The 12,080-nt window shown below is 42.6% G+C and overlaps 1 protein-coding gene across 1 annotated transcript; it reads left to right on the plus strand.

Annotated features, from left to right (window-relative positions):
- Positions 1 to 8,024: 8,024 nt before the first annotated feature.
- Positions 8,025 to 11,639, plus strand: LOC147891621 (carotenoid cleavage dioxygenase 8 homolog B, chloroplastic-like). Its single transcript, XM_087388006.1, has 10 exons — positions 8,025 to 8,438; positions 8,545 to 8,618; positions 8,728 to 8,952; positions 9,129 to 9,240; positions 9,464 to 9,595; positions 9,685 to 9,882; positions 10,558 to 10,748; positions 10,889 to 11,078; positions 11,253 to 11,355; positions 11,491 to 11,639. Exons 1-10 carry the CDS (start codon positions 8,025 to 8,027, stop codon positions 11,637 to 11,639), a joined length of 1,788 nt encoding a protein of 595 aa, XP_087244132.1.
- The last annotated feature ends 441 nt before the right edge of the window (positions 11,640 to 12,080 follow it).

A 12,080-nucleotide genomic window follows, 5' to 3' on the forward strand; every position in this document is an offset into this window, starting at 1 on the left:
AGCGTGCTATTACTACAATTCGTACTCCCACTGGATGCATGAGGTGTTTGAAGGGAGCCTTTACAAAGAGCAAGAAAAGAGGTGTAGAGCAATTATATGGCTTGAAATCTCATGATTGGCACAACATGCTCCAAGTAAGTATTTTATATGCATAATATCTTTTTCCTTTCAAATTTGTGAGTGAATAGCTATAAGCAACTAATCAACCACCTCCTCGCGGGTTCAGTTCATACTACCTACTAGCATTTCACGTAGTGCATCAAAGGACGTGAAAGATTGTATTTACAAGATGGGTGAGCTTGTGAGGTATGTGAGCTCAAAGGAAATAGATCCCACCACGCTTGAGAATGCTCGAGTTATGTCAGTGGAGGCGATTTGTTTAGTGGAGGAGACATTTCCACGTTCTATTCTCACAAGCCAACTACATCTCATAGTACATTTGGTGGATGAGATTGCTATATGCGGTACTATACATGCACGATGGTTGTTCTTCCTCGAGCACTTCATGAAGACGTTGAAGGGCTTCGTGAGACAAAATGCAAGACCCGAAGGTAGCATGGCCGAGGGTTGGTTGGTACAAGAGTCACTTGTATATATTTTTGAGTTTCTTGTTGATGTGGATAGCTCTCTCCCACGACTATGGAGAGATGATGAAGACCTAAGGATGACCTCTATTGTGCCTCAAGGAAAAGGACCCAACAAAGTAATAGACACGGAGTTGCGTAATAGTATCAACCTCTTTTGCGTGCTTAATAGTGATGTGATGAAAAGATGGGTGACAAGATATGAGGATGCAAAGGCAAGAAGACAAGAAGAAAGGGCCCTCTTTCGTACACACCACGGATCTCATGTGCCATACCCTCAGCATCTAAGAGCACTTCCAAAGGATATTCATGTGGATTGGCTACTTGATGAAATGGAGAAAGCAGAGAAAGACGAGGGGATGCATATCACAATGGAAGAATGGGAGTATGCTAGGGGATGCATGAGCAAGGTCGGTATATAGAATGTCATGCATAAGTTAGGAGCTTTTTATAATTTAGATTGCTTATTTAATTGATTTTTTCTTGGTGTAGTGCACTATGTTCAATGCTATATGGTGTGAGGGCAAGCATTTTCGAACACAACGGATTGATGATAAGAGAAAAACACAAGATTGCGGCATCATTGCTAGCTTTGAGGGAGCCAATGGAGCCATGGATGATTATTGTGGCATAATCCAAGATATCATTATGCTTGACTTTCGACGCTTCTTTGTGTATGTTTTGGATGTAAAGTGGTTTAAGGACGTGGTGGAAAGAGGCCCTAATGCAACAATCAAACGCCATGCAAGTGGCTTTGTAACTATTGACTCCACAAAGTTTTGGCAAAGTAGGAAGGACACACTAGTACTACCGCAACAATGTGAACAGGTACTGTGCACACACATAAAAATACTCGCTTTAAAATATTTGATGCAAGAAAAGTAACATGATTGTATTTGTGTTTGAATTAGGTTGTCTATCAACCAATGGTGGATAATAATAGATGGTGGCATGTCATACCTATTATGCCACGTTCCAAAGTGATGTATAGTACATTTACTAATATGGAGCATATGGAGGATGATCATGGCCATGGATGTGATGATGACCGTGATACAAGAGAGGAGGATGATCATGAGATAGGAGATATACATATTGAGGCCTGCATTACCCGTGAGGACAAGCCTACCATTGGAGATGTTGATTTCGATGAGCACATGAGTGGCACAAGTAGTAGTGGGTTGAATGTATTTGTAGATCTAAACACTTGTTTGGATTTTGAAGTAGATAGTTTGGCAAGGGTTGATCTCATTGAGGATGAGATTGAACCGTAGCCCCACAATTGATATTGGCAAAACTATTTTACATATTGTCTCATTCTCCTCATTTCACTTAATTCTTGTATATGTGGGCTTGCAAAAAATTATGTGCTTTGGTAATCATGGGCAATGTTTGGAAAGCAATGATGTACACCAAAATCTCACTTTCTGTATTCTCTGGAGCGCGTCTATTTACGTGTCTAAATGCGCGTCTGAGTCTCAGTGTAAACACGCAAATAAACGCGCAAATACACGCGCAAATAGATGCGCTAATAAACGGGATGTTAGACGGGCCCGTATTTTCTCAAGTCAAACGTGCAAATAGACACGGTGATTTACGCACAAATAGACGAGCGTTTAGCCACGCCTATAGACGCGCCCGTAATTTCTCTACTAGAGCAACGCCTATAGACGCGCCCGTTATTTTGCGCGTCTACCAAGCGCGTCTATAGTTGCTTTGTGTTGTTATGGCACTCTGGCTATCACTATACAAGATGCAATTTTCTTCCTTCTTCCCAAGCTCCTCCATAAACCTCTACAACCAAATCGTCTCTTTACTAGCCTTTGTAATTGCAACATATTCTGCTTCTGTTGTAGAAAGTGCACAACAACCTTTTCAACTTTGAAACCCAACTTACTACTATTCCACCTATAGTGAAAACTTACCCGGTGGTGCTCCTTCTTCCATATCTATCACTTACCATATCTGAATCAACATATCCTGATAGAGAAATGTTTGAACTTTTAAAACATAATGCATGAGAAGTCATACTTCTCAAATATCTGAGAATCCCACTGTATAGACATCCAATGTTCTTTACCTAGACTATTCATAAATCTTCTCACAACTCCCACTGGATGTGTAATATCTAGTCTTGTTCATACCATTACATACATCAAGCTACCAATTCCTAATGCATATAGAACCCTTGACATATATCAACCTACTCTTGTGTCTTGGGACACATATCCCTGCATAATGCAAAATGATTAGCCAAATGTGTAGAAAAATGTTTTGCATTTTACATTTCAAATAATGTGAAATGATTAGACAAATGTGTAGAAATAGTTTTTGCATTTTACAATTCAAACCTTTCCAATAGTTTTTGAATGTACTCACTCTAAGGCAATCTCAACTTGTGGTTTTTTCTATCTCTTGTTATTCTCATGCCAAGGATTTGCTTGCAGCACCCAAATCCTTCATTGCAAAAGTATTTTCCAACTTTATCTTGAGCACATTTATATCGTGCATGTTAGAGCCTGCAATAATCATGCCATCAACATACAATAACAAGATCATGTATATGCCATTTTCTAGTTTCTGAGAATAAACATAGTGCTCTAAATGACATATACTAAAGCCTTGTTCTGCCACATAAACCTATCAAACTTCAAATATCCCTACCTTGGAGCTTTCTTCAAACCATATAGACTTTTCTTCAACTTGCATACCAGTTCCTCCTTTCCTTTGACCTCATATCCCTATGGTTACTGCATATAAATCTCTTCCTCTAGATCCCTATGAAGAAAAGATATCTAATTGTTCAAGATGCAAGGCTTCTACAAGCACAAGACTCAGAATAGTTCTTATATGATAGAGTATTTCCCAAACCGTGGATCGGGCCACCCCAGGAAGAAGATGTCCTTCTAAGAGCCCTCAGATGCTGAGATGGCAGACCCACCAATAGAGAAGACTAAAAGATCTCACAGGAGTAAGTGGTCACCCTCAGATTTTCCCATCGCTCGGGGCAAGAGGACTATTCGATCGTTCAGGACCTTGCTCATCATTCTTTGAGCATCACGCTCCCTCAACTAATAGCATTAAGCCCTAAGGTGAGACCTGAGCTATAGCAAGGGCTCTCAACAAGGAGGAGAAAGAAAAAGGAAAAGGTACAAGAGGTCTCTTCTATCTTTGAAGAAATTGATCGGCACCCACATACAGTAGATGTCATCATAGATAATTGTCGTGTCAAAAGTGTGTGTGTTGATGGGGGAGCTGCATGTAATATCATGGTGCCCCGAATCATGAAGAAATTGAATTTGAAATGCACAAAGCATTCTTCCACTCGAGTCAAGGTAGCAGATGGTCGACGACTCGCCACCCTGGGAGTCATTGAGGATTTGCCCATCACTGTCAATGGGTTGACCACCACCGTCAATTTCTATGTAGTGGACATTGAAGATACGGGAAGGAGTTACCCAGCCATACTCGGGAGACCATGGTTGAGAAAGAGTGATGCAGTCAGCTATTGGAGGACATGACACATGCCTTTTGGTGCTTCTAAGGAGAAGATCCCGGTGCAACCAGGTGAGGTGCCACGGAACCAGAAGAAGAAGAGGAGCAAGACAGTGATACTCTCTCATCCTTGGTGTCTCAATCAATGGAAGGATCAGACAGGGAGGAGTCCTCAGATGCAGGAGTTTACATGATGGGGGTGTTTCCAACCCCGCCACCTGCAAAAAAGATAACATCTATTCCTCAACAGCTTGAATCTATGCTTTCCCCAGACCTCACTCCAAGTGAGAAAGACGAATTCCTAGAAATGTTCAAAGATTTCCTTGACCTTGTCGCAACTAGCTACCACCACCTTCATCATGTGACTACCATAGAGCACAAGATAGAGCTGAAGCCTGATGCAAAGCCTGTGGCTCGGAAGTATCGGAGATTAGGGCCCCTACAAACCAATGCTTTGTGCTCAGAGTTGTAGAAACTTGTAGAAGCTGGGTTTATTATTCCCATTCATAACACTGAATGGGTTTCACTAGTGGTAGTCACCCCAAAGAAAAACAACAAGTGGCAGGTCTACATCGACTATAAGAAGCTCAATGCAGCCACCAAGAGAGACCATCATCCTCTTCCCTTTCAAGACCTCATTCTTGAGAAGGTAAGTGGTCATGAGATGTATACTTTCTGTGATGGTTACTCCGGGTTTTATCAAATCAGAATTGCCGAAGAAGATGTGCTTAAAACCACATTTGCCACACTCTGGAGACATTTGCATTCAAAGTAATCCCATTTGGCCTCACCAATGCTCCTGCTACCTTTCAAATATTTATGCAGTTGGTGTTTGCTCCTTATTTGGGGGATTTCTTGGAGGTGTTTTTAAATGATATCTGTATATTCTCGTCACGTAAGGAGCACATCATGAAGGTTAGGTTGGCCTTCCAAAGGGTCAATGATGCAAATGCTAGTCTCAACCCTGAGAAATGCACCATTGGAGCCACTCAAGGGAGGTTACTGTGACATATTATCTCATCCAAGGGCGTCAAGCCTGACCCCTAAGAAGGTAGAAGCCATTGATCAATATGTTGCTTTGGCATTACCCATTACTATGCTATTAAAAGATGGGGTTGATTTCTCTTGGGATGAGGATTGTGATCATAGGTTTGCACAAATCAAGAATGCTCTGGCTTTAGAACCCATTCTATGCAATCTTGATTAGTCAAAGACTTTCTATATCAATCCTAGGTTTGGTGAGCACACTCTGGCAGGTATTCTTCTCCAGTAAGGGGAGGATTGGCTCATGTATCCCGTTCGATTTGCTTCTCGATAATTGCTCGACACCGAACGATGCTACCGAGAGGCTGACAAGCATGCCTTGTCTTTGGTGTTCTGCATTGAGAAATTTAAGCATTATGTGGCTGGAAAGCCCTTCATTATACTTACTAGCACTAGTCTTGCAAAGCAGGTTCTTCAATCACCAAATCCCATGGGCCGGTTGGCCAAATGGTTGGCAGTTTTACAAGAACATGATTTTTCTTTCAAAATTGTAAAAGGGGATTGTTCCAACTTGAAGAATGCTTTGACTGATTTAGAGGAGTGCCTCGATGTAACCCTTATAGCGGCCATAAAAGTTGGGGATCCATGGTGTGGTGGTATCTGGGAGAAGTAATATAAAATTGGTGGAGATGGATATTATATTGGATTATTCCCTCCATGTAGGATAGGCCCATGTGGGGGGGTGTAGAAAGTCCAAGAATTCAAGTTAAATAATGGGAAAGTTGGATGAGATGGCAAGATTCCTTGTGCCAACCCTCCACTTGTCTTGCTAGATGTTTGAACGTATTATAAAATTGGGAAGAGACCAAGGGAGTATCTTAGACTTGGGATATGGGGGTTGATGTATGTGGAAAATTGAGGCAAAGGGTTGTCGTACACAATTGAGAGTGCGTAACCACCTAGCCCACATGGGACACTCTTCCACACACACCATGCATGTGGGAGGATGCATTTATTGGGAGAGACCCCCTCTCTCTCAGGTGCAACTCACAAGGACTAGGGATCAGGCGCAGCTCACAAGGGCTAGGGATCAGGCTGGCACGAGGAGGACGACGATTTGGATGAGCAGCAGCAGCAGCAGCAGTAGTAGTAGTAGTAGTAGTAGCAGCAGCAGTAGTAGTAGTAGTAGTAGTAGTAGTTTGCATATACTTCACCATGTATATGCTTTTGTATATCGGCTCGTTTGAGCGATTTTGTATCACCCTTTTCAAAAGGGTAATTTTGTAACAAACAATGTATTATATCTTTGACATGTATATGCTTCTCTCACTTGGTTCATTTGAACGATTTTGTATTACCCTTTCCATAAGGGAAATTTTGTAACAAAAAACATTCTTTTGTAATTATTAAATAAAAAACATTAGTGGGGCAGAACAGGGCTTGTTGTAGCCCTGTTTAGCCCCACTAATGTTTTTTTAAAGCTTCTGTTAATTGTCGCTATATAGCGACGTTTACCAGTGTCGCTATATAGCAACATTTACAAGTGTCACTATATAGCGACGCTTATATAACGTCCATTCTTTTTCAACGCTTATAGTGACGTAAATACTGACATTTGCGCCTGTAAAAAAAAACTTTTTAGTGTAAAAAAAATTGGTATTTCCATCGGAAAAGGACCTATGCCTTGTAGTGTGTGTGTGTTCTCACATGAGGAATTTGCAACCCCTCTCCCTTTTATAAACAGATGAATATAAGCGTTAGATTAAGAGCAAGAAATTGAAAGATGAAGAGTGGTTCTTGCTCCTAGTTTCATTGTTGAATTTCAATGTCTAAATGAGTGCAACTTGTCAAAACCTAATAAAAATCACGAGTGTATATTCCCCCCCGCACCCCATCCCTCGTGTCCCTACCCCTCCTACTCCCTCCCCCCCGCTCCTCTCTCTCTCTCAATTGTGACCACTCTCCCTTGTGTAAGTAGCTGATGCAAACAAGTCGTTCAAGGGTTTTAAGAAAGAATGTTTGCTGACATCGAGACTCGGGTGGGTCACTCATCATATGTAACCCTATCACGTGAGTTCAACAAAAGGATATTTTTTATTTCTAAAATTTATAGAAATAAATATACATAAGGGACTATTTAAAATAGTTTTGGAAAAAATTTATAGATTTGTATAGAAAAGGGGTACATTTTATTAATGAAAAATTTACACAGATAAGGGATTTTAGAAATATGCCTTGAATGCACGTGGTATAGAGGGTTTATACATACCCCGAGCATCGAGATGGGTGCACTTGTGTGTAAGATATCGTTAATCACAAAGCGTTGGCAATTCTTGGACATGACATGCTGAGAATTCCAAAGTGAGTTATGGGACACAATACCCATGTTGAGAATTTCCAAGTGACTTGTTGAGAATTCCCGTGTACACACAATACCCCTCGCTCGATTGCCCCTCGCTCGTCCCATTCAATGATACTCAAAAACTGCGAGAAGAGATGCTCCAATCATACACTAAACATATCAAATACTGCATGCGAGAACAGATGCTCCAATCGCCAAAAGTCTTAATGTAAGAATCATCATTGCAAATTAGGAAGCTGTGTTTCTCTGTATTATATACAAGTTTAGAGCATATTTCTTATAAAATGTTGAGAATTCCAATGTGGGGTTTCCAGGCATCCCGTGAAGACACAAATCCTGCCGCTTCCCACGCTCATCTGTTCCTGATACCCCCCTGTCGTTTGTAGCAGCCTCCGCCACCATCTCCTCCATGCATATCTGCAGTACGTCCGTTGAGATTAAATATATTGCTCTCTACGTCCCTCTCATCTTCTTCAGCTCCGCCACCTTCCCATCACTCCATCGTCTTCTTTCCATCTCCGGCTTCGTTCCCTCCTCGGCCGGCTCTCCCCAGCCTCCTTTTGCCGTTTTGTGCAGCTGCTGATCCATCACTAGCTTCCATGGCCGACACCCTTTGCCTTTCGAGCAGCTTGCCCTGTGACTTCTATATCGTTTCTGATGTCCCCCAGCAGCTCCGCTCCCTCAAGGGTACCAGCTCGGCTGCCCTCCATGGCAATCTTAGATCCACCCGACAGCTCAAGGATACTCCTTATCGTCATCTGAGAGAGCTTAAAGCGTTTCCCAGAAGCTCTGTCAATCTTCGAAATGCACAGAGCAAGAGGACCTCCACTGTTGTAGCACAGGCGCAAGCCACCGATGGCAGCACTGCGGTGGCCGAGCCCACGGCCGCCTCGGCACCAGCAGGATTCAGCGAGGCTGCTAAATTGACCCCAGGATACTCCTCGTGGAGGAGTGTTCCAACCGAGCGATGGGAGGGTGAATTATCTGTCCAAGGATCCATTCCGACCTGGCTTGTAATAATCTCTCCTTTGCATCTTCTGGATTCATTTAATCGCTTCCGTTCAAGTTCATCGCCATCAATATGTCTGTAACTCACGAACATTTTATATCGTCTTACAGAACGGAGCGTACTTGAGGAACGGGCCTGGACAATTCCATATTGGCGATCATGAATTCAAGCATCTCTTTGATGGGCAAGTTTGCAAGCCCTGTCAACCAGTTTTCGCTTCTGACCACATGGAATCTATCTGAGCATTCCAGTAGATGGTTCTAATAAGAGATTGCATTAATGTTGCACTTCAGGTACGCAACCCTGGTGCGCCTGCACTTCAAAGATGGACGCCTTAGAGCTACACATGCACAACTCAAGTCGAAAGCATATGAGAATGCCAAAAAGCTTGGCAAGCCATTCTTCCGAGAATTTGCGGAAGCCCCTAAACGTGAGAACTTATTATCATACTTTGGCGAATTGGCATCTATGGCATTCGGAACGACATTGACAGACAACGCCAACACTGGAGTGGTCAGGTGGGTTTGCATTCTTCATCAGTTCTGTGAAAACATACTCAACAATAGACGCGCTTAGGGCGCTGTCCCCTCCGCTGCACGATCGCCACTATCCTTGTAATCTAGAGCGGACATTACTGGCGGGTGATAATTTTCGTGCACGTCCTAACAGGTTATGATTTATTCTCCATCTGTAGGTTGGGAGATGGCAGAGTTGTCTGTTTTACTGAGACGGTAAAAGGCTCCATCCAGATTGATCCGGATACATTAGAGACCATAGGACAATTCGAATACGATGATAAAGCCGGGGTAAGGTCCAGTCCTTTCAGTTGAGAACCTCGATCCAGTCGCTGTTGTCCCAAGTTTTGCAGCGTTTCTGCGTCTTATTCGTTTTTCACGTCCGTTGCAGTTCTTTTGCAAAATTATTTTGACAAAATCATTCACTCCGGATTTAATGAATCCAAAGCGAAAATATTCTCTCTGAGGATAAGGTTCCAGTCGTAATCCGTGAACGGGACCTTGTATCTTGCAGGGCCTGATTCACACTCCGCATCCTTTTGTAAATGATAAGGAGTTCATTACTTTGCTCCCGGACCTGCTAAATCCAGGTTACACAGTCGTCAGAATGGAAGCTGGAACAAACACTCGAACTGTGATTGGCAGAGTGAGTTTTTTTCAAGTGGCACAAAACGTCTGCTTCCATCGCGTTGTCAAAGCTTGACGAAAAAGTAAAATTATGCCACATGTGTACAGGTGAAATGCAGAGGCTTTGCACCAGGATGGGTACACTCTTTCGTAGTAACCGAGAACTACATCGTAGTTCCAGAAATGTCTTTGAAGTACTCTGTGATGAACCTCCTCAAGAGCGAGCCTTGTCCTTGGTTCAAATTCGATTGGGCACCGGACTATGAATCCTTCATTCATGTGCTTGACAGGAAGACAGGAAACCAGGTCCAATCAAATCTCACGCATTTCAAATTACTCGTGAATTAGTTAGCTAAGAAACTTTTAAGGTATTCCAACCCCTTCTGGCTCGGGGGTACATCTTTGCTCTCGATCAGGATGTTATGTCATGGCCATCATCCGCAAATTCCATCATATGTCTAGTAAAATAAAATTGCGCAGCCGCAACGAGATGGTGGACAAAACTATGCTGCGAATTGTCGAGTGACGAATCTGGACTCTCGAGGTTCGAGTTTGCGTGAAGAGTGAAACTTCAACGGAAATAAGGACATACGTCATATGTGGTTGATCTACGGATATAAAGAAATTAGATCTAGGGCTATGAATCGATCTACTATTTAGTGTTAAGTATTTTAAATATTCTCTCTTTTATATTATATTATATATATGACTGATTTTTAAAGTCCTTAGTAAATTTTAATAGGTATTCTAAAGGAACTTTTATTGTAGCCTAGATTTTCAAGGTGAATATTTCAAATACCTTTAAAATACATTTGCCTCAAAATTTAGCCATAACCTCCTTGGACAACTTATGCCTGTTTTTTTCAATTTGAACCGGGGCAAAATATACCAAAGGCAGGTTTTTTTCTAGCACTAACTGTCCGACTCGCGATCACGGCTGTGCCATCTGCTGTTGGCTTGACTGTATTTGTGCAAATGTAGGTTGCAAGCGTTCAAGTGCCACCGTTTGTGACCTTCCATTTTATCAACGGGTACGAGGAGACGGATGAAGTTACTGGAAAGGTGCGAGTGATTGCGGATTGCTGCGAGCATATGGCGAAACCCACAATCTTGGATCGCATGCGTTTGGAACCCCTGCGAGAGGAACCTAAAGACATCATTCCGGATGCCAGGTTTTCTCTCTTAATCTCTTCCTGTCTTTCGAATTGACAAGTCTGCTAGCTGCCTCATGGAATAGTGTCCAATCCTACAACGATCTCTGCTGCGAACGCTAGTAATCTCTGCAATCTAACGTTTGCAATTACGGTTGCAGAGTCGGACGCTTGATCATCCCGTTGGATGGAAGCCCGGAGGGACAGCTAGTGACAGCAGTACCCCAGGATTATCATGGACGGGGTTTGGATATGGCTAGCATAAATCCCGATTACATGACTCACAAATATCAGTATGTATATGCGTGCGGTGCGCACAGGCCGGCACACTTTCCAAACATGCTCACTAAGGTATAGTAGTGATTGACAAACGTACACAAGAATGACAGAATTGAAAGTTACCCGCAAGCGGTCGATAACGCCCACGCACACACACGATTCCCTAACATATTTGAAAGTTTGTCACGGTCGATTGAGTATATGTTCGAGGGACTAATCCGCGATGCATTTGTGGAATTGTCACAGATTGACCTCGTGAACAAAACGACAGTGAATTGGTATGAGGATGGCGGCATCCCGAGTGAACCGTTCTTCGTCCCACGGCCGGGTGGTGTAGCTGAAGATGACGGTAATGTTTTGCGACGTCTAAACTATGCAATATTATCTCTTCTGCAATCCAACTGAAACACACATAAAAGCTCCTCTCTCTCTCTCTCTCTCTCTCACTCATAATGAGTATCTTATGCCCACAATTACTTTGCAGGTGTCGTGCTATCCATCGTGAGTGACAATAAGGGAGGCTCCTTTATTGTGCTACTTGATGGGCCAAGCTTTGTAGAGATTGCTCGTGCACCTATGCCACACGGTATACCTTATGGGCTACATGGATGTTGGGTTCCAAATGAAAAGTAGAATCCTAACATTTGATATGAGGCGAATGCCAAGCAATTCCTTAGGGGTATGAGGGTTGCATTGTTTCTTCACCTAGAATAGATCACATGATGTGTTAAACTGGTGTGCATCGAGTACAAGTGGTCCAGCACCCCTCCCCCTTAGCCATGCAAGCCGCCTCTACATTCGAGATGAGGGGAGGGTCTATCACTATATCCAATTACTACATCATTAAAGTATTGAATATTGAACTAAAATTCCACATCGAGCACCACACTAGATTTGGCCTCCAAAGTCACCCATCTACAAGGCATGAGAACGAAGGATGATGACGATTAGATGCACCAACGATTCAAGGTGTTAATTGTGTATGTTTTGATTTGAGATCTCACATTCAAGTTCAAAAGATGTAGATTAGTTAAACACCAAGTATGTCAAATTTGATTGAGCATTGCATAAGTT

The sequence above is a fragment of the Dipteris shenzhenensis genome, chromosome 17, assembly GCF_047967505.1.
Source record: "Dipteris shenzhenensis isolate YYH24624 ecotype China chromosome 17, Dip_SZ_1.0, whole genome shotgun sequence".
NCBI lineage: Eukaryota > Viridiplantae > Streptophyta > Polypodiopsida > Gleicheniales > Dipteridaceae > Dipteris > Dipteris shenzhenensis.

Coding starts and splice junctions, on each gene's coding strand:
- LOC147891621 (XM_087388006.1), top strand. CDS start 8,025: ATGGCCGACACCCTTTGCCTTTCGAGCAGCTTGCCCTGTGACTTCTAT. Junction 10,749..10,888: donor GACATCATTCCGGATGCCAG/GTTTTCTCTCTT, acceptor TTACGGTTGCAG/AGTCGGACGCTTGATCATCC. Junction 11,079..11,252: donor TTCCAAACATGCTCACTAAG/GTATAGTAGTGA, acceptor GAATTGTCACAG/ATTGACCTCGTGAACAAAAC.